We start from the raw sequence: 21,100 nt of genomic DNA, 5'->3' as shown, positions 1-21,100 counted from the left end.
TCTGGAACTTCACCTGTAGCCAATGAGGATACAAAGATTTCTGTCAAGGCCCCAGCAATTTCCACCCTTGCCTCCCTCAGTATTCTGGGGTAGATCCCATCAGGCCATAGCGGTAGTGCCGCCTAACATGATGGAGAGTATCCTCAATGTGAAGAAGGGACTTTGTCTCCGCCAGGGCTATGCGGTGCTCACTCCTACTGATAATGTCATGGAGAAATTCATCTGTGGAAGGCAGCTTGGTGAGGACCTGCCTCTTGTTGGTTTCAACAGTCAACCTCTTATTTGTTCCCTTACCACCTGCCGCAGTCCCAATCTAGCAGCGATGTACTTTAGGACCTGAACAGCTCGGCTTGTGGTGGTACAATCGAATCCTTTTGATGATGGACATTGAAGTCCCCCACCCAGAATACATTCTGCGCCCTTTCCACCCTTAGTGCTTCTTCCAAGTAGTGTTCAACATGGAGGAGTACTGATTCATTAGCTGAGGGACGTGATAATCTGCAGTAGGACTCCTTGCCTATGAATGATCTGGTGCGATGAGACTCCATGGACTCCAGGGAAATTCCCTTCCTACTGTATACCAATGTGCCATCACCTCTGTGAGACAGAACATACCTAGGAATGGTGATGGTGTCTGGATCATTATTTGTAAGGTATGATTCTGTGAGTACGACTCTTGTCAGGCTGTTCCTTGACTAGTCTGTGGGACAGCTCTGACAATTTTGGCACAAACCCCAAATCTTAGTAAGGAGGACTTTGCAGCGCTGGGTTTGCTGTTGTCGTTTCTGGTGCCTAGGTGGTCCATCTGGTTTCATTCCTTTGTGTTTTCTTTATAGTAGTTGAAAACAAATGAGTGGCATTTCAGAGGGCATTTAAGAGTCAACCCCATTGCTGTGGTTCTGGAGTCGCATGTAAGCCAGACCGGGTAAGGACGGCAGTAGTGAATCAGATGGGTTATTACAACAATTGATAATGGTTTCATGGTCATCAGTGGATTCTTAATTCCAGATATTTATTGAGTTTAAATTCCACCATCTGCCGTGATGGGATTCGAACTTAGATACCCAGGGAATACACTGGGTCTTTGGATTACTCGTCAACTGAAGGTACCGCTGTGCCCCTCAGGAGGAGGCCAGTAGCTTTCTAAGGCAGGCCTTCCTGCTCAAATGGAGCAGAACTCTCACCTTGAGTCCATTAACTCCCCACTGAGTGGAACATGTAGGCAGCAAACTCTTTCACGGGCATGTTCCTGACTGACATTGTGTCAATGGAGGGTGCAGAGAACGTGTAAAATCCAGCCCTCTATTTGGGAAGTGTGAATAACTTAACTTGCCAACTTAACTTATTGGAGGAACATAATAGTTCCTCCAATATTCCATTTCTAGGTTTGTAACATCAATGTGAATTAACATATTTACTTAACCCCTTTTATGACCACAGCATGACCAAAGGCACTTCACAAGTGATTAATTACTTTTTGAAGTGTATCTGCTGTTATATAGTCAAAAGCAACAGCTAATTTTGTTGACACCAAGATCCACCAAATAATAGTTTTAAAAGATAAAGGGTGCGATCTTACCGGCCATTCACACCATACTCCCACTGCAGTGGAAGGAGAATTTGGTGCCCAGTCAAATCTCCATTCACTGCAGTGGGATGGGACAATTCTGCTGGTGTGAATGGTGCTAACATTCTGGCCAAAACCTTTTATTGCTGTCTTTGTATGTATCTTGTGTTGTTTTGTCTGCACCCTTCCTGTTTACTTTATCTAAGTGAATCTGGATGGTCAATTTGGAATCTGAGTCTCACTTGAGTGTGGTGTACTCATACATCTTCCGAGTGGCTTGGACAGAAATAAAATCAATTGGGTACTACTTTTTTGGGGCCACGTGAGGTTACTAGATACCTATAAAGAGGAAAGTCAGGTTTTGATGTTTTGGGGACAGTAATTGTCTTATTCAGATCCGGCAGCCTGATCTGAAGTTTTAAAGAACTGTTTACACTGGTTCAAAATAGGATGTGCAACCCGTGAAGCCAATCCTGCACATAGAACACATTTAACTAAACTGACATAAAAGATTAAAGTTTATAAATTGACTAATCATAGGAAATTTGCCAATTTTCATTTCCCAGGACTTCTAACTGAACTTTTAAAACGAGCTGTGTGCGGCAAGGAAATTATTCATATTGTATGTAGACATAATGGATTAACTACACGCATAAGCTAACCAAGAAATAGCAAGAATAATCAGACACATAATGGCATATGGTTCTTTAAATTTAACTGCCTGTCCTGTTCATTGAACCCCTGTGGTCAAGCCATTAATAGGACTTACAAATCAACATGACAAGTCATGACCATGGTTCCGCTGAGTCTAGACCTGTGCCCTTGTCCGTTGGAAAAGTTAATAGCAAAATTGTCACTGGAATGAATACAATTCATTACCCTGATGACATCAATAAGCCCGGAATTTGTGCGATGATGGTTAAAACATCGAACAGAATGAAGACATTATTTCCACAACAGTTTTAGCAGCTAACGAATGTGTAAGTTTCAAAAGATATTCAGTTTTCAAAAAGGTTAATAGGCTCTGTTGCATTTCAATAATGTGTGCCAGTGGAAAAACACTCACTGTGACTGTTTTTTATGCAGAAAAGACAAGATTAAGATGTTACACCCAAAAAAAGCAGGGTTGTCTCCATCATTGTCACAGCTATGATCTCTATAGGAAAAGAAGGATGCATTTAGGGACAGCCTTTGGCAACTTGCAAGGTAAGTGTGGGCAGACCTGTTCATCTGCGCACATGGGACTTATTCTCAGAGTGATCATTCGGGTGATTATTGTTGAAATTAAGGAGAATCAAAGGGAACAGTGTCTGTGCGAACCCGTTGAAATTGAAGGGAGTTAGAGAACAGTGTATGCAAGTACTGTTTAAAATTAAAGCGAACAGTGTATTGACATTTTTAAGTTTAAATTTGGAGTTTGTTTATTCGTGTCACAAGTAGGCTTATATTAACACTACAAGTTACTGTGAAAATCCACCCTGCCCCCTCCCCTATCCTTGCGCATTCACCATGGCGAACTACACATCTGTTGGCCACTATGGGGCAATTAGCATGGCCAATCCACCTAGCCTGCACATCTTTGTACTGTGGGAGGAAACCCACGAAGACACAGTGAGAAATTGCAAACTTTACACAGACAGTGATCCAAGGCTTAAATTGAACCCGGGTCCCTGACGCTTGGAGGCAGCAGTGGTAACCACTGTGCCACCATGTCACCCAGTAAATTTCAGCTCACATGAAGTCTCATGGAATCAAGTAAACCATGGAAGTCTCCTGCTGATTACCACGTTCATGGTGGCATAGTTGTTATGCTGCCTCACAGCGCCAGGGACCCAGGTTCGATTTCCGGCTTGGGTCACTGTCTGTGCGGAGTCTGCGCGTTCTCCCCGTGTCTGCATGGATTTCCTCCGGGTGCTCCGGTTTCCTCCCAAAGTCCGAAAGATGTGCAGGTTAGGTGCATTGGCCATGCTAAATTCTCCCTCAGTGAACCCGAACAGGTGCTAGAGTGTGGCAACTAGGGGATTTTCACAGTAACTTCATTGCAGTGTTAATGTAAGCCTACTTGTGACACTAATGAATAAAAAATCTTAAATGTAAACACTAATAGTGGCAAGGGCACAGAATTTAATATTCATCACTACAGACCGAGCTGGCCAGGTCCTAAAGTTCAAAGCTGCCAAACCGGGGCTGCGCCAGGTGGTGAGGGTACCAACAAGAGGGAAAAACAGACTCACCAATCTGCCTGCCGCAGATGCATCTGTCAATGATAGTATCGGTAGGATTGCCCACCGTACAGTCCTTGTGGAGATGAAGTCCCGTCTTCACATTGAGAATACCCTCCATCATGTTATGTGGCACTATCACCATGCCAAATCTGCCGCAGATTTAAAGGAGAACTAGCAACTCAAGACTAGGCATCCATGACACATTGTGGGCAATCAGCAGTAACAGAATTGTACTCAATCGCAATCTGTAACCTCATAGCCTGGTATATCTCCTACTGTCCGATTACAACAATGCCAGGACAACAATTGTGGTTCAATAAAGAATGCAGGAGGGCATGCCAGGAGCTGTATCAGGCATAACTGAAAATGAGGTGTCATCCTGGTGAAGCTACAACACTTGCATGTCAAACAGCATAAGCAGCAAGTGAAAGACAGAGCTAAGCAAGTTCACAACCAATCTCTGCAGTCCAGCCACATCCATTCACCCATTGAATGGTGGTGAACAATTAAACAACTCACTCGAGAAGGAAGCTCAAATATCCCTATCATCAATGATGGAGGAGCCCAGCACATCAGTGCAAAGGACATGGCTGAAGCATTTGCAACCATCTTCAGCCAAAAGTGCCAAGTGGATGATCCATCTTGGCCTCCTCTGGAGATCCCCAGCTTCACAGATGCCAGTCTTCAGCTAAATTCAATTCACTCCACCCAAGGCCTTGCTTAGGAGTTTTGATATCGTCTGTGAGTCTTAGGAGGGGCCAGCCCAGGGTTGCTCCATCTGATACAACAAAATAAAAAACAGTGCGGCCTGGAGATAGAGAGAGGATGCAAGGAGGGGGAATCCCGAGCCAGCAACTCATCCAAATCATCAGTGGTGTCCTATTCTACTTGCAACAGAATTGCAGGTTGGCCTAAGCAATCAGCTGCACACCCACAGGAATGTACCCAGAAATGCCTCAGATGATGAACATAGTCATCTTTGCCTCAAAGGACAAACAAGAAGATCAACCCACTATTGTTCTTTCGGGAAGGAATTCTGCCATCCTTACCTGGTCTGGCCTACATGCAATGTGGTTGACTCTTAAATACCTCTGAAATGGCCTAGCAAGCCATTCAGTTCAGGCAATTAGGGATGGGCAATAAATGCTGACCCAGCCAATGATGCCCACATCTCATTAAAGAATAAAAAAAGAGGGAAGGTGTGAAAACATCTTCCTGAAACTTCAAGCAAGTTCTTTCCACTTCCAGAATGGAGTTGTTTCTGCTGATAAGTTTTTCCTAGAATCTTATAGCACAGGAGGACGACATTTGGCCCATCATGCCTATGCTCGTTCTTTTTGAGAGCTATCCAACTATTCCAGACCCTTTTCTTTATGCATAGGCTTGTATTTAAAAATAAATCAAGAAAATATTTAAATTGACTGAAGCATAGAAGTCAGCTTCCCACTGTACTTCATGCATTATTCTTAGTACTGCACTGACATTTTGTCATACATTTGGTTCTCTTAAGCAATTCTAAAATTATTTAACTATATAATATTAGATTTTCATGAACCTGTGTTGTTAATAGTTCCGGAGGTTCAATTTCCTGCTTTTCCTTACTTAGAAGTAACAGTTGAAGGTGTACGAACAGAATGGTCTTTTGTTCCAAACCTATCATTTTACCTGCAAACTTGTATGTTGTTCATTCTATATTGACAAACATACTCAGACAAAAAGAGAAAATTAAAGAAAAACGACTGACAAAAGTTACCTGATAAATAGATGTTGTCGCCAGCACTCACAACACTGAAGAACTCCCTGTCGTAGAATGGTAAACTGGCTAATGGGTACCATTTGTTGTTCTGTGGGTTAAAGCAACTGACAGCTGTAAGATCTCGTTGGCTCATTCCAATCATCTGGCGACCACCAACCAGGACAATTACTTCGGCCACACCTTAAAAACAATTTTAATCACATAAAATAGGATGGATTCCAAACAAGGCGTTCCTGCCTGAAGGTTTAGAGGTCTTAAGTTTACTATCATATTGATAATCAATAACCCATTACTTTAGGTGGATAAAAAAATCTGAGAACATGTTTTGTTACAAATATGAATAAGATTGTTATGTTTTGGGACAGTCTCTTTAGTTTAAGGTAAAGGTAAAATGGAGTACTGTTGGGGGTGGGGGGGGTGGTTACGTTACCTGCCTGACAAGAAACTCACATGGCTTGGAGGCTATGGGGACAAAGGAGGTCCAGGTTAGCTCACTGGAAAGAAGATGCTGGATGTTCAAACTGCAGATAATAGCAAGAGGAGCTGTGCTGACTGTGGATAGGCTGTTGGTCTCCAAGTCTCACAGAGATATATTAAGAATGTCAAGCTTTATAAACACTAATATTTAAAACTCATTGTTTAATTCCAAGATAGAATGGGCCAGAACTTAGCTAATTAGCATTTCCACCTAGAGACAAGGCCAATGCGATTCACACTGCTTTGGGAAGGAGAGAAAAGTAAATAGAACGCCATTGTGATATCAGTTTGCAGTTTTCTAGTTGCATCAGTGAAATTTACAGACATAAACACTCTTCAAGGATCTTGAGAGAGAGAAAGAGCAGAAACATAGGGCATCCAGTCCTGTACTAAAGCAGAGAAAATGCTGATTCTGTGAGCCACCAAGCAAAGCGTAGGCAGAAGCTTGAATTCAGGTTGAAAAGACAGTGTGTGAGGATTTAAAGGGGGTTGGAGGATTTGCCTAGCTTGGGTTGGAGGGAGGAATCTCCAGTGTAACCCGAACATTGATTGTCAATTCTTGAATTAGAAGTTACCCAACTGGGAAAATAAAAATGAAGTAAACCATTGGGAGCGGAGAATAACTGGGCCGGTTCCTGGAGAATGAAATTCCTACTTAAGAGATGTGTAAGTATATCGGTAGTGGGAGATTTTTGATTGTGTAAAAACTAAATAGGGAATTTCTTGTCTGTAGTTCAGAGTATAGGTTGCCTACTAGTGTTTTGATAATCTTGCTTTTGGTTCATATATGAAAATTAAAGTCTGAAGATGTGAAATCTTGTATGATCAATTCAGTCAGTCACTGAAAATTTAAATATCTTTTAAAATGTTATTGGTTCCTACTGGGATTGTAATAATTTTCCGATCAGCAAGTTTCATACATGAATGCTCAGCATGCTCATAATATGTTCCTCCATGCATTATATTTAAACAAGTTTTATGCCAGTTAAATTTAACGGGTTAACACTTACCTACAGTAATGTAGAGAGGAATATAGCATAAGCTCAGTACATATTTGTAGCTGAATGTCACCAAATGAAAACAAATATATAATTCTCTATGCATTGAATTACATTGAAAATGTTTAGAAAATTACATATTTATATTATTTAAAAAGATTTTAGAGATGGTAGACTTTAAATCATTTTTAGCCTAATGGGCACAAAACTGTTAATGACAGCAATTTATATATAGGGACTGAGTACTCTGGTGAATTAACACCTTTCATTATACTTCTTGTTCCTCACTACATTTAATTACTGTTAACTTTCTCTATTATTTCCAATTTCTCTTATCACAGTGTCCTACTTTATACTTAATTTATTCAACCCATTGGTTTACTACTGTGATGTTGTCACCACAGATTCTCATTCTGCTCCCCCCACCTCCACAGTCTGCTTAATTTGTTGTCCCTCGGCCCTTCTCCTCAATCAAGTACTGATAGCAGCTGGTATAAGGTTTCACAAGTAGACTCTGGTGCCTTTTTTAAGTGGCCATGGTTAAATATAAGCTTTGACAGTGACTCTTGGCAGCTCATTTAACATGGCAGAGGGGTTTTGAAACTGAGTTCCAACTCAGTTTCACTCAATCTGAGACCTCTGAATGATTATTCTCCTCTACTCCAGGGATGCTGAGAACAATTGCAACAATCGTTGAGATCAGATCAGAACTGATTAAGGAATCAAACCTATTCTGTTCCATTGGCTGAACTAAAAACTGTTTTCATCAACTGAGCTATCAGCGGAGCTTAAACCATCCCATTCTTTCCCATCATATTGTTCTTATTTAAACAGTAAAACTTCAGTTTTTATAGAGGACATGGAAGTCAGTTAACTTAACAATTGCTCTCTGCAGGAAAACAAATGTCATGATAACTGGGGCGGGATGGTTAAGAAAGCTCAGACTATTTTAGAAATAGAAATTGAGGAGCAGTGACATTAATGAAAAAGTGCTAGGATAGGGAAAGGAATAATTGGATTACTAGAATTTTTAAAATTGGAATTGATAGTGATGGTTTTATTTCAGCACTCTTGAAAAATATTAACATGTCCAGGAGAAAATAAAAGGAACACATCAGGTCCTCTCAATAGCTCAGCAAGCATATCCAGTGGGTCACTGAGACATTCATATCATGTACTCAGCTGGTGGATTTAAGCCGGTTTGACAACATGGCACAATAATTAGGTTGAACCTTCCCTGTGCTAAGGAGATGGAGGTGGAGGAAATAAATCAGTCACAGTACATATCAAATCCAACCCGTCCAATTACCACCCAATCTACTCTCGATCATCAGTAAAGTGATGGAAGGCGTCATCAACAGCACCTGCTCAGCAATAACCTGTTTAGGTGCATTGACCTGAACAGGCACCGGAATGTGGCGACTAGGGGATTTTCACGGTAACTTAATTACAGTGTTTATGTGAGCCTTACTTGTGACTAATAAATAAACTTTAAAAACTTTAACCTGCTCAGTGACGCCCAGTTTGGGTTTCGCTGGGGGCACTCAGCTCCTGACTCATTACAGCCTTGATTCAAACCTGGACAGGAGTGCTGAATTCCAGAAATGAGGTGAGAGTGACAGCCTTGACATCAAGGCCAAAATACGACCAAGTGTGGCATCAAGAAGCCTGAGCAAAACTGGAATCAATGGGTAATAGGGGGAAAACTCTCTGCTGGTTGGAGTCATACCAGGTACATAGGAAGATGGTTGTGGTTGTGGAGGGTCAGTCACCTCAGCTCCAGGACATCTCTGCAGGAGTCCCTCAGGGTAGTGTCTTAGGCCCAACCATCTTCAGCTGCTTCATCAATGACCTTCCCTCTGTCATAAGGTCAGAAGTGGGGATGTTCGCCAATGATTGCACAATGTTTAGTACCATTCGCGACTCCTCAGATACTGAAGCAGTCCATGTTCAAATGCAACAAGATCTGGACAATATCCAGGCTTGGGCTGACAAGTGGCAAGTAACATTTGCGCCACAAAAATGCCAGGCAATGACCATCACCAATAAGAGACACTCTAACCACTGCACCTTGACATTCAATGGTGTAACCATCACTGAATCCCCCACTGTCAACACCCTTGGGTTATCATTGACCAGAAACTCAACTGGACTCGCCATATAAACACAGTGGCTATAAGAGCAGGTCAGAGGCTAGGAATACTGTGATGAGTAACTCACTTCCTGACTCCCCAAAGCCTATCCACCATCTACAAAGCACAAGTCAGGAGTGTGATGGAATACTCTCCACTTGCCTGGATGGGTGCAGCTCCATCAACACTTAGAAGCTTGGCACCATCCAGGATAAAGCAGCCCGCTTGATTGGCACTACCTTTACAACCATCCACTCCCTCCACCACCAACGCTCAGTAACAGCAGTGTGTATTATCTACAAAATGCACTGCAGCAATTCACCAAAGATCCTTAAACAGTACCTTCCAAACCCATGACCACTTCCATCTAGGACAAGGTCAGCAAATACATGCGTTCACCACCACCTGCAAGTTTCCCTCCAAGCCACTCTCATCCTGATTTAGAAATATATTGTCATTCCTTCACAGTCACTGGGTAACAATCCTGGAATTCCCTCCCTAACGACATTGTGGGTCAATCCACAGAACATGGGCTGCAGAGATTCAAGAAGGCAGCTCACCACTGCCTTCTCAAGGGCAACTAGGGATAGGCAATAAATGCTGGCCAGCCAGCGACGCCCATGTCCCATGAATGAATAAAAAAAGTTCCTACTCCTGGTCGCAGTTTAAACAACTGCTTTATGTGCACTTTTAGGAATGTTGCTTGAAGGAGAAGTCTACGCTGGTCTCGCCTGTAGACTGTCAGTGTTGAAGTCCACATGTGCAAAATCGCCATGTGGCTGAGGTATCAGGTGGATACTAAAACCTGTGGAATCTTCCTCCAGCAAAATGATCGTACTTTCAGGAATGGAAAAAATAAAAGATAATTTCTCTTGTCCAATCCTAGCTCTCCCACACTCCTCTACAAAGAAACACAGATACAGATATCACAATTCCTAGTATTTTCTTTGCCCTAACTGCAAGTTTTCAGTGGACGGACAATGATTTACCCAGGGTTTGGAAATATAATCCAATAGATTTGGCGGTAAATCAACTCAAGTTTTTTCTGGGGACCTTCTTGGATGCCACTGGCTTCTGGATAAGTGGCAAAGACAGGGTTTTGGGCGGGAGTCAAGGAGGTGGGGCGGTGTGGCGAGGCAGGGGTGGTGCGGCAAGGCGGGGGCGGTGAGACGAGGTGGGGGGGGCGGGGCGATGAGCCGGGGGTAGGGGGGGGAGGCGGTGCGGCGAGGCGGTGCGGTGAGGCGAGCCGGGGGCAGGGCGGCGGTGGTAAGAGCGGTGCAATGGTGGTGAGAGTGGTCTGTTTTACCCATAGCTGTCAACCTTCACCATCTTGCTGCTTTCCACCCTGGTTAAAGTGCCAATGGGGTTCTATTGACATAACAGGATCCTGATTAGCGTACATTCTTGAGCTTTGCGCTTACTCTAGACAGACACCTGATCTGCTAGTTTTAATCAGAGACATCTGATTGAGTGGGTAAATATCTTCTCATTTCCAGTTGCTTATCTATCCAGCTTCTGTTGGCGGGTTGGCACTTAAAAATAGGCACGTTGCTAACGTATTCAGGTAAAATCCACCTTTAAATTCCATCACTTTAAGTAAGCATTTTCAAACTGGGCGACCAATGTAACTGATGTACATTTTATTTTGGTATAAATCTTCATCAGCCAGATTGAACCAGCTTTCTTTCTAATCCTGTAGAGCGCTAATTTCTATGTCAAAATGAAATGTGCTGATTTTAATAAGATTTTTTTTCTCACATCAGATACCTATTGTGGCTACTCATTTCATCAAGCTGATTATAAAAGCCTGATGCATACAAATATGTAAAAAAAAACCTCACTTACTAAATGGCATTTAGTTAGAGCTGATTTGTGTTTATTAGCTGCAGGAGTGAAACTGGGAACTGCTGCCTGAGTCACATGACTACAATTAATTCCCATTAATCTACACCAGATATATCAGTAGCTGGAAATATCTTGTGTACTTGCGTGTCAATGGGCAGTGATAACTTCAGTAAACACCAGTCAGTATTACACTGAGAACTAGTAAAGCATGTAAACATAAATATATATGCCCACAAACCTTTTAAGGGGAAACTTTGTAACCTGCTCCAATTATGTGTTATTCCTAATGTTATCCTCTGAACTTGTATAATACTTATCCCACATTAGAACACTTCCGAATGTCACATATACCATGAAAGAGTTAAGCAGAAACCGTTATTGGATGAAGTCCTACCTGCAGATAGCCTTGGCCGTGTTCGAGGTGTCTGCATTTCCTGTCGAGCATGTGGCAACATGTGATAGCGTTTTGCTTCATTTACCAGGTCTCGGCAAGCCTCCGAGGACTTTATCAATTCCTCGTTGTCAACGACATTTAACAGATAGCTTGGATGAATAAAGGGCAAGCGGACCACGGCCAAAAGCTCAGACACATGCTGAAAAGAAAATGCTTCTTATCATCAAGTAGAAATCGCTGAAGGAAATAACAATCAAAATGTGCATGCAGCCTCGAGTCTATATTATAGGGCACTAAAGATGCGAAAAGCAGATTAACAGTAAGAATATACTGATTAAAAATAGAGCTTACTTCAATTGCATTATTTGTGTGGCAGCAACATGTTATACTCAACTAGATGAATCCAAACTCAGGGTCTCAGATAAATGATGAAGTTCACATTCAATGGATTTTTTTCCCTCACCACATTAAATGACTGACTCATTATAGAATGCCATTAAAGTTGCACACTTTAAACACAGATTTCCCCGGCTTGGAAAACTACATTCATAAGGAGAGCACTAAATATCTCTGCACCAGAGCTAACAACTTTCCGAGCCAAATCTGAAAATAAAAATACTGCAGAAGCTGGAAATCTAAAATAAAAACACAAAATGCTGGAAATATTCAACAGGTTCTGGCAGCATCTGTAGAGAGAAACAGGGCTAAAGTTTCAGGCCTGTGACCTTTCATCAAAACAGGGATCAGTTAGAAAAGTCATAGGTTTGAGCAAAGGGTGGGTAGGAGAAGGCAGAATGGAAGAGAGATGAGACTGAATGGCAGAAGTTCGTTCTCCAGGGTCAAAGGGAACGATGACGGGGCAGGGAAAGAAACAAAAGATGTGTCTCAAGCCAGTGTACTGCTGACTGCAAGTGAAAAATAATTTAAAAATAAATAAAATGCAAGCAAAAGAAACATCTGAGATTATGGTCAGAAATTGCTGATCTCAATGTTGAGTGCTGAAGGCTGTAAAATGCCGAATTGTTCCTCAAGGTTACACTGAACTTCACTGGAATAGTGCAGTAGGCTGAGGACAGAGACGTTAATGTGAAGAATTAAAGTATTTGCAGACAGAATGGAGATGTTCTGCAAAGTGGTCATTCAATCTGCCTTTGGTCTCCCCAATGTAGAGGTCACACTGAATATAGTAGACCAGCTTGAAAGAAGTACACATAAATCATTGCTTCACATGAAGGGAGTGTTTGGAGCTTTAAACATTGAGGGTAAAAGGATAGATGTTGTATCTCTTGTGCTTGCGTGCCAAGGTGCCTCGGGAAGGGGATGGGGAATTGGGGATCAGTGAGGGAACTTAAAATACTGAAAAGGAGGGGAGGAGAAGATGTGTTTGGTAGTGATATCATGCTGTAGGTGGCGGTAATGGTGGAAAATGATTCATTGAACATGAAGGCTGGTGGAATTCAAGGAAAGGACAATGGGATCTTTATTGCTGGTTCTGGGAGGAAGGGGAAGGAATGAGAGCAGAAGTGAGGGCAATGTGGTGGACATAGTGTTGAAGGCCCTGTCAACAATTTGGGTGAACGTTGGGCAGAGTGTGGGTGGTGGCTATTCTCAGTTGAAGGAAAAAAGAAATTTCAGAAGCACTGTCGTGGGAGGTTGTATCATTGGGACAGATGAAAGAGAGAACAGGGCAATGGGGAGAATGTAACTGAACCCTTACAGGGAGTAGGGTGTGAGGAAGTGTAATCAAGATATCTATGGGAGTCATTGGGCTCACGATGACCGTTAGTTGATATCCTATCATCAGAACTGGAGAAGTCAAGGGAGAGTTAGAGGTGGACCTTGTGAAACTGAGAGAAGGGTGGAAATTGGAGTCAAAGTTGTTGAAGCTTTTCAATTCAAAGCATGAGCAGGACTCAGCACTGAAACAACCATCAATGCATTGGAAGAAAAGTTGAGGGAGGGTCCCCAAGTAAGACTAGAGCAAGGAATGTTTGACATACCTCACAAAAAGGCAAGCATAGCTATGATTCATGCGGGTACTCATACCAACACCTTTTACTTGGAGGAAGAGAGATATGTTCTAGGAGAAATTATTCAATGAGCGAGCAAGTTCAGCCTGGCAGAGAAGGGTGGTGATCAATGGAAACTGGCTGGACAAAGTGGAGAGTGTTCAAATCGTCCTGGTGGAGGATGGCGGTGTAGAGAGATTGGGAAGGATTTAACACGATAGGGAGAATCTCTCTCTATTGATGGGGAGTCCAGGACAAAGCGGCTTAATCTTAAAATTAGAATGAGGCTATTCAATGGAGATATCAGGAAGCAACTCTTTACACAGGGGGTTGACGAAATCTGGAGTTCTCTTCCCCCAAGAAATCATTGAAGCTGGATCAATTGAAAATGAGATTGATAGATTGTTAGGCAAGAGTGTTAAAAGGTACAAAATCAAGCTAGGTAGTTGAAGATAAGATAGAGATCCATCAGGTCTAGCTTGATCATGGCCTGCTTCTGTTCGTATATGCTGAATGAAAGGTAAAAATCAAGGGTAAACCAGAATAGGCTGGCTTGCCCCACAGCCATCAATCTATGGACTGGCTTAAGGCAAGACTTCCGTCGTATCAGGGAGGGAGTCCCGCCTCTGAGAGCTGCCAGACAATCAGGGAAGGACCCATTCGCCACCGCCACACCTCCCGCTGATCGACCTCGAATTATCCAAGTTCAGACGGTGCTGGCTCTCCTGCTTGGGCAACATCTGAGCACTGGAAGGAGGAGGCTCATAAGCGGGGGTGGACAGGCACTGGAAATGGTGCCACTGGCATGGAACCCAATTTTATGGTACCTCCTTACCTACCATTCTGCCCTTGGGGGCCAGAAAAAAAATCAGGTTTACGTTGCTAATTCCTCACCCAACACAGGAGTACCATAACATGGCCTGCAGCAGTTCAAGAAGAAGGTTCACCACCGCCTTATCAAGGGCAACTAGGGATGTGCAGCAAATGCTGGTTTTTCAGCATCATCCACCCATCAAGAACACATTCTAAAAAGATACTGCAACGGAAAAGGTTTAACAGATGTTTAGAAATGATGAAAGGTTCTATTGAACTGAATAGGGAATAACTATTTAACTTGGCTAGGAGAAGTCAAGGACAAGAAATTGTCAGTTGAGTAGACAGATTTGCTACAGGTGGAGGTTGAGGCAAAGTACATTATTCATCTGATTTTCCAGTTATAGTTCTTAAAACAATTGAGTAAGATAAAAGTTTATGAAATGAATGTGGGGCAGTGAGATTTGTATTGGATTCCTCTATCAAAGACCTATAATGGGCTGAATGGCCGCGTGCTGTGCTGCAAACCACTGTGGTTCCTTGATCCAATAAGCCTGGAAAGGGCCATTTTTTCTGGCTTTATTCCTATTTTGAAAACAATGTACACCACAACACATTGTATCGCTGTGTAAATTTTAAAATTTATGTTACCCACTAAAGGTAGTCAGCTGTTGACTCGAATCTGGAATAGTTAGATATTGAAGGTTCTGCATCTGTGGGCATTGTCGTTTCAGTAACGTGTGAAAGGGCATCGGTGACTGTGCTTGAATATTAATTGGAAACAAAAATCAATTGGAGTTTGCACAAGATGGAAAGGGTAGATTTCCATTCATCAGAATTGTTAAAGAACCTACCAAATGTATCACTGAAGTGAAGCTAAGCATTCATATCCCTCCCATAACTACAGACCAGAACAGTTTATTTGACAAGAAAATTAAACGGGGCCATGATCGTCTGCTGAGTTACTTACTGCTGTTGGTTTGACAGTTTGATTCTCAGCCAAGCTTTATATGTGTACATATTTCATCACGTATGTTTGCACATGGATGACTAACCACATTTGAAAAGCAGCAAGAAGCAGCATGAAATTGCATTTCCTCTGATTAACTAGCTGAATATTCAATTAGACATTTAACCAACAAACTCCCTTAAATTGTATTCTGTATACACTTGGAAGAACATGACAGATAAACATTTGATAGGCAAGTGGTAAGGAAATTTAAGCAATAACGTTTATGGAATTATATGCTGACTAGTCCAAATGGGGAGTTAAAAATTCCCCAGTTAAGAAATGGGCAGTTTTCAGGTCCAGCAAGGTTAAAGGCAAAAATTATCAGAGGAAAGTATGATTGAAGTAGCGTGCATAACAGGAGAGGGAGAAGATGATGACAGAAGGAGGGGGAAAGTTGGAAGTGGGGTTGAGCAAGATAGGTGAGAAGGATAGAAGAATGAAAGGAAAGGTGAAGTGAGGGTGGGCAATGGGAATGAACGAGGAGTGTAAATGTATGTGGGTGGAGAGAAGGGATGGAGGGGAGGGGAAGGGGGGTCCAAGGAGAGGGGTAAAAGGAAGGGAGTAGGAGGAAAGATTATTTTTTATTGTCACAAGTAGGCTGACATTAACACTGCAATAAAGTTACTGTGAAAATCCCCTAGTCGCCACACTCTGTTCGAGTACACTGAGGGTGAATTTAGCATGCACCTAACTTTTTGGACTGTGGGAGGAAACCAGAGCACCCGGAGGAAACCCAGGTTGTTCCACAGGAGCAGGCTGAGGGTAAGAGAGTTTGTTTCTGCATTTTATTTATTTGTCAGTGATTTTTGTGTTAAAAATCGGAGGTATTTTACACAGAGGGTGGTGGGGGCCTGGAATGCGCTGCCAGTGGAGGCGGACATACTGGGAACGTTTAAGACTTATCTAGACAGCCAAATGAACGGAGTGGGAATGGAGGGATACAAAAGAATGGTCTAGTTTGGACCAGGGAGCGGCGTGGGCTTGGAGGGCTGAAGGGCCTGTTCCTGTGCTGTATTGTTCTTTGTTCTTTGTAACCAGAAGTAGGCCCAGGAGAAGCCTGGGAAGGTTTTTGGAGGGTTTAAAAGCAGGCCGCACTTTTGAGCGGGCAGCGTCGGGAGCGGGCAGTGGAGTGAGCAGGGAGCAGAGTGTGAGTTGTAAGGGCTTTGGCTCACAGGGCTTCGGCAGAGGCGAGGAAGGTTGTTTGTTTTTCTTCTGTTCCCCCCCCTTTTTGTTTGATCTTCCAAAAACTAAAAAGGAAATGACAGGTATGAGTGGGAGGTCAGTATACTGCATTCGGTGTTAGATGTGGGAGTTCCTGGAGACGACTTGCCTCCCGGAAGTCCATATCTGTGCCAGATGCGTGGAACTGCAACTCCTGAGGGATCATGTAAGGGAGCTGGAGCTGCGGCTCGATGACCTCAGTTTAGTTAGGGAACATGAGAGATTAATAGATAGAAGTTATAGTCAGGGAGTGACACTAGGGTCTCGGAAGAAAGACACGTGGGTCACAGTTAGGAGGGGTAATAGTCAGAAGGGTGATGTACCAGAAAGTACCCCAGTGGCAGTCTCCCATAAAAGAAAGGGATGGGCAACAGATGGGAGAAGGGAAAGGAGTGAGCAGTCTGTGGAGGGATCCCCTGTGGTTGTCCCCCTCCAAAATAGGTATATTGTTTTGGATTCTGTGGAGGGGGATGACCCTCCAGCGGTAAGCCACGAGGACCAGATCGCCTGCACGGAGACAGGCTCAGGGGTGCGGAAGGGAAAGAAGGGGTTTAGGAGAGCGATAGTGGTGGGGGACGCAATGGTTAGAGGCACGAACAGGCGGTTCTGTGGGAGCGAACGAGAATCGAGGATGGTAGTCTGCCTCCCTGGTGCCGGGGTACTGGATGTCTCCGAGAGGGTAGGATGCATATTAAAAAAGAAAACAGATGTAATTATACACATTGGTGAAATTGATGTAGGTAGTAAGAGCAGGGGGGTCATACGAGCGAAATTCAGGGAGATGGGTGCTAGGCTAAAAAGTAAGGCCTCCAGGGTAGCAATCTCTGGACTGCTCCCGGTGTCTAGTGCAAGTGAGGCTAGGAACAGGGAGATTCTACAGTTGAATGCATGGCTAAAGGACTGGTGCAAGAGGGAGGGTTTTAAATTCATAGATAACTAGGAAGTCTTCAAGTCAGGATGGCAACTGTACAGAAAGGATGGGTTACACCTTAACTGGAAGGGAGCAAATATCCTGGCTGGGAGTTTTGCTAGAGTGTTTCAGCAGGATTTAAACTATTGTGGCAGGGGGGTGGGGAACAAAACAGTAGGTCAGTAAGTACTGAGGCTGGGGTTGAGCTGGGGGCCAGAGCAAGGCTCGCTAAGAAGAGGAGCACTCTGGAGGAGGATGACCTGAGTGAGCCTGGAGGTCTGGAGTGCATCTACTTCAATGCGAGGAGCGTAATGGGTAAGACAGATGAACTTAGGGCCTTAATGCTTATGCGAAATTTGGATGTGGTTGCGGTGACGGAGACTTGGTTAAAAGAAGGACAGGACTGGCAGCTGAATATTCCGGGTATAAGTGTTTTAGGCGAGACAGAGGAGGGGTTAAAAAAGGTGGCGGAGTAGCGATATTAGTTAGGGAGCATATTACTGCGCTGCAGAGGGTAGACAACTTAGAGGGGTCATGTACTGAATCACTGTGGGTGGAACTCAGAAACAGGAAGGGTGCAGTCACTATGCTGGGGATGTACTACAGCCCACGGGAAGTGGAGGAAAGGATATGTCAGGAGATTCTGGATAGGTGCAGAAAAAATAGGGTTGTTGTAGTTGGGGACTTTAATTTCCCTGGTATAGACTGGAAAGTGCTTAGAGCTGGGGTTCCGGACGGGGAGGAATTTGTAAAATGCATACTGGAAGGTTCTTTGGAACAGTATGTAGATAGCCCGACTAGAGAGGGGGCTATACTGGACCTAGTTCTGGGAAATGAGCCCGGTCAGGTCGTCAAAGTTCTGGTAGGGGAACATGTGGCAAATAGGGACCACAACTCTGTTAACTTTAGGATAGTAATGGACAAGGATGAGTGCTGTCCTATGGATAGGGTGCTAAATTGGGGGAAGGCTAACGACAGCCGGATTAGGCAGGAACTGGTGGACGTTGATTGGGAGAGGATGTTCGAGGGTAAGTCCACGTCTGGCATGTAGGAGTCTTTTAAGGAACAATTGATAAGGCTGCAGGATAGGCATGTGCCTGTAAAAAGGAAAGATAGGAAAGGTAGGATTCGAGAGCCGTGGATAACCAGGGAAATTGAGGATCTGATTAAAATGAAAAGGGAGGCATACGTTAAGTCCAGGCAACTGAAAACAGATGGAGCTCTGAAGGAATACAGAGAGAGTAGGAAAGAACTCAAACGGGGGTTAGAAGGGCAAAAAGAGGTCACGAGATGTTCTTGGCAGGCAGGATTAAGGAGAATCCTAAGGCATTCTATTCATACGTTAGGAACAAAAGAGTTGTCAGGGAGAAAATCGGACCTCTCAGGGACAAAGGAGGGGAATTATGCTTAGAACCCAAGGGAATAGGGGAGATCCTAAATGAATACTTTGCATCGGTATTCATGAAGGGGACGGACGTGTTAAATGGGAGTGTCTTGGAGGGAGGTGTTGACCCGTTAGAGAAAATCTCCATTACAAGGGAGGAAGTGTTAGGTTTTTTAGGGAACATTAAAACTGACAAAGCCCCAGGGCCTGATGGCATCTATCCAAGACTGCTCAGGGAGACGAGAGATGAAATTGCTGGGCCACTGACGGAAATCTTTGTCGCTTCTTTGGACACAGGTGAGGTCCCTGAGGATTGGAGGATAGCGAATGTGGTCCCGTTGTTTAAGAAGGGTAGCAGGGATAACCCGGGAAATTATAGGCCGGTGAGCTTGACGTCCGTGGTAGGGAAGTTGTTGGAGAGGATTTTTAGAGACAGGATGTATGTGCATTTAGAACGGAACAATCTCATTAGTGACAGACAGCATGGTTTTGTAAGAGGGAGGTCGGGTCTTACAAATTTGGTGGAGTTTTTTGAGGAAGTGACAAAAACGGTTGACGAAGGAAGGGCCGTGGATGTCGTCTCTATGGATTTCAGTAAGGCATTTAACAAAGTCCCACATGGCAGGTTGGTTAAGAAGGTTAAGGCTCATGGGATACAAGGAGAAGTGGCTAGATGGGTGGAGAACTGGCTTGGCCATAGGAGACAGAGGGTAGTGGTCGAAGGGTCTTTTTCCGGCTGGAGGTCTGTGACCAGTGGTGTTCTGCAGGGCTCTGTACTGGGACTTCTGCTATTTGTGATATATATAAATGATTTGGAAGAAGGTGTAACTGGTGTTATCAGCAAGTTTGCGGATAACATGAAGATGGCTGGACTTGCGGATAGCGATGAGCATTGTCGGGCAATACAGCAGGATATAGATAGGCTGGAAAATTGGGCGGAGAGGTGGCAGATGGAATTTAATCCAGATAAATGCGAAGTGATGCATTTTGGAAGAAATAATGTAGGGAGGAGTTATACAATAAATGGCAGAGCCATCAAGAATGTAGAAACGCAGAGGGACCTAGGTGTGCAAGTCCACAAATCCTTGAAGGTGGCAACACAGGTGGAGAAGGTGGTGAAGAAGGCATATGGTATGCTTGCCTTTATAGGACAGGGTATGGAGTATAAAAGCTGGAGTCTGATGATGCAGCTGTATAGAACGCTGGTTAGGCCACATTTGGAGTACTGCGTCCAGTTCTGGTCGCCGCACTACCAGAAGGACGTGGAGGCGTTAGAGAGAGTGCAGAGAAGGTTTACCAGGATGTTGCCTGGTATGGAGGGTCTTAGCTATGAGGAGAGATTGGGTAAACTGGGGTTGTTCTCCCTGGAAAGACGGAGAATGAGGGGAGATCTAATAGAGGTGTACAAGATTATGAAGGGGATAGATAGGGTGAACGGTGGGAAGCTTTTTCCCAGATCAGAAGTGACGATCACGCGGGGTCACGGGCTCAAGGTGAGAGGGGCGAAGTATAACTCAGACATTAGAGGGATGTTTTTTACACAGAGGGTGGTGGGGGCCTGGAATGCGCTGCCAAGTAGGGTGGTGGAGGCAGACATGCTGACATCGTTTAAGACTTACCTGGATAGTCACATTAGCAGCTTGGGAATGGAGGGATACAAACGATTGGTCTTGTTGGACCAAGGAGCAGCACAGGCTTGGAGGGCCAAAGGGCCTGTTTCCTGTGCTGTACTGTTCTTTGTTCAGACACGGGGAGAACGTACAGACTCCTCACAGACAGTGACCTAAGCCGGGAACTGAACCCGGGTCCCTGGTGCTGTGAGGCAACGGTGCTGACCACTGTGTCACCGTGCCACCCAGGGGGCATGGTGGCACAGTGGGAGGGATAATGGGGAAGACAGAGTGGGAGAAATGGAGTGGGGATGGAGATGGGGTGGGGGGGGGCGGGGGGGAGACAGGATGTGAGGAGACAGGGGTGGGGGTAGACAAAATTAACATAAACCTTCATAGGCTGTTAACAGGTAGGAGGCCATACCTATTTTATTAATACAACATTGAATTGAGTAACTGCATGCAATAAATGCCTATCTTTAATTCAATTGTGAACTTCTTTTTACCTTGTATATAATTTAACTCATGCACTGCATTTGAAATAAACAATTTCTAACTCATTACTTGGATCAATAAACTGGTGCTTAATACTCCAATAGAAAAATCCTGCAAAGATTTATTGAAATTAGTATTTTCCAAACTTAGTGGGTGTGATTTTCCTGGCCTGCTGTGCTGCTCAAGTAGCGCAGCGGGCCAGGAAATGTCACCAGAAGGGAAAAAGTGGGATACATGGCCAGACACAAGTCG

General features: G+C 43.9%; 1 protein-coding gene across 4 annotated transcripts in view; it reads right to left on the bottom strand.

The window, feature by feature from the left end:
• klhl29 (kelch like family member 29) overlaps positions 1–21,100 on the bottom strand; it is a 423,156-nt gene that overhangs the window by 65,274 nt on the left and 336,782 nt on the right. For all 4 annotated transcript variants that reach the window (XM_078213081.1, XM_078213080.1, XM_078213079.1 and 1 more), the window contains 2 exons: positions 11,395–11,593; positions 5,546–5,728 (listed from right to left, as the gene is read on the bottom strand). In XM_078213081.1, the coding sequence (XP_078069207.1) occupies positions 5,546–5,728; positions 11,395–11,593 (382 nt within the window). The remainder of the gene's footprint in view (positions 1–5,545; positions 5,729–11,394; positions 11,594–21,100) is intronic.

This window comes from Mustelus asterias, chromosome 5 (assembly GCF_964213995.1).
Source record: "Mustelus asterias chromosome 5, sMusAst1.hap1.1, whole genome shotgun sequence".
In the NCBI taxonomy this organism is placed as follows: Eukaryota; Metazoa; Chordata; class Chondrichthyes; order Carcharhiniformes; family Triakidae; genus Mustelus; species Mustelus asterias.
This window is presented reverse-complemented; position numbering and strand designations above follow the sequence as displayed.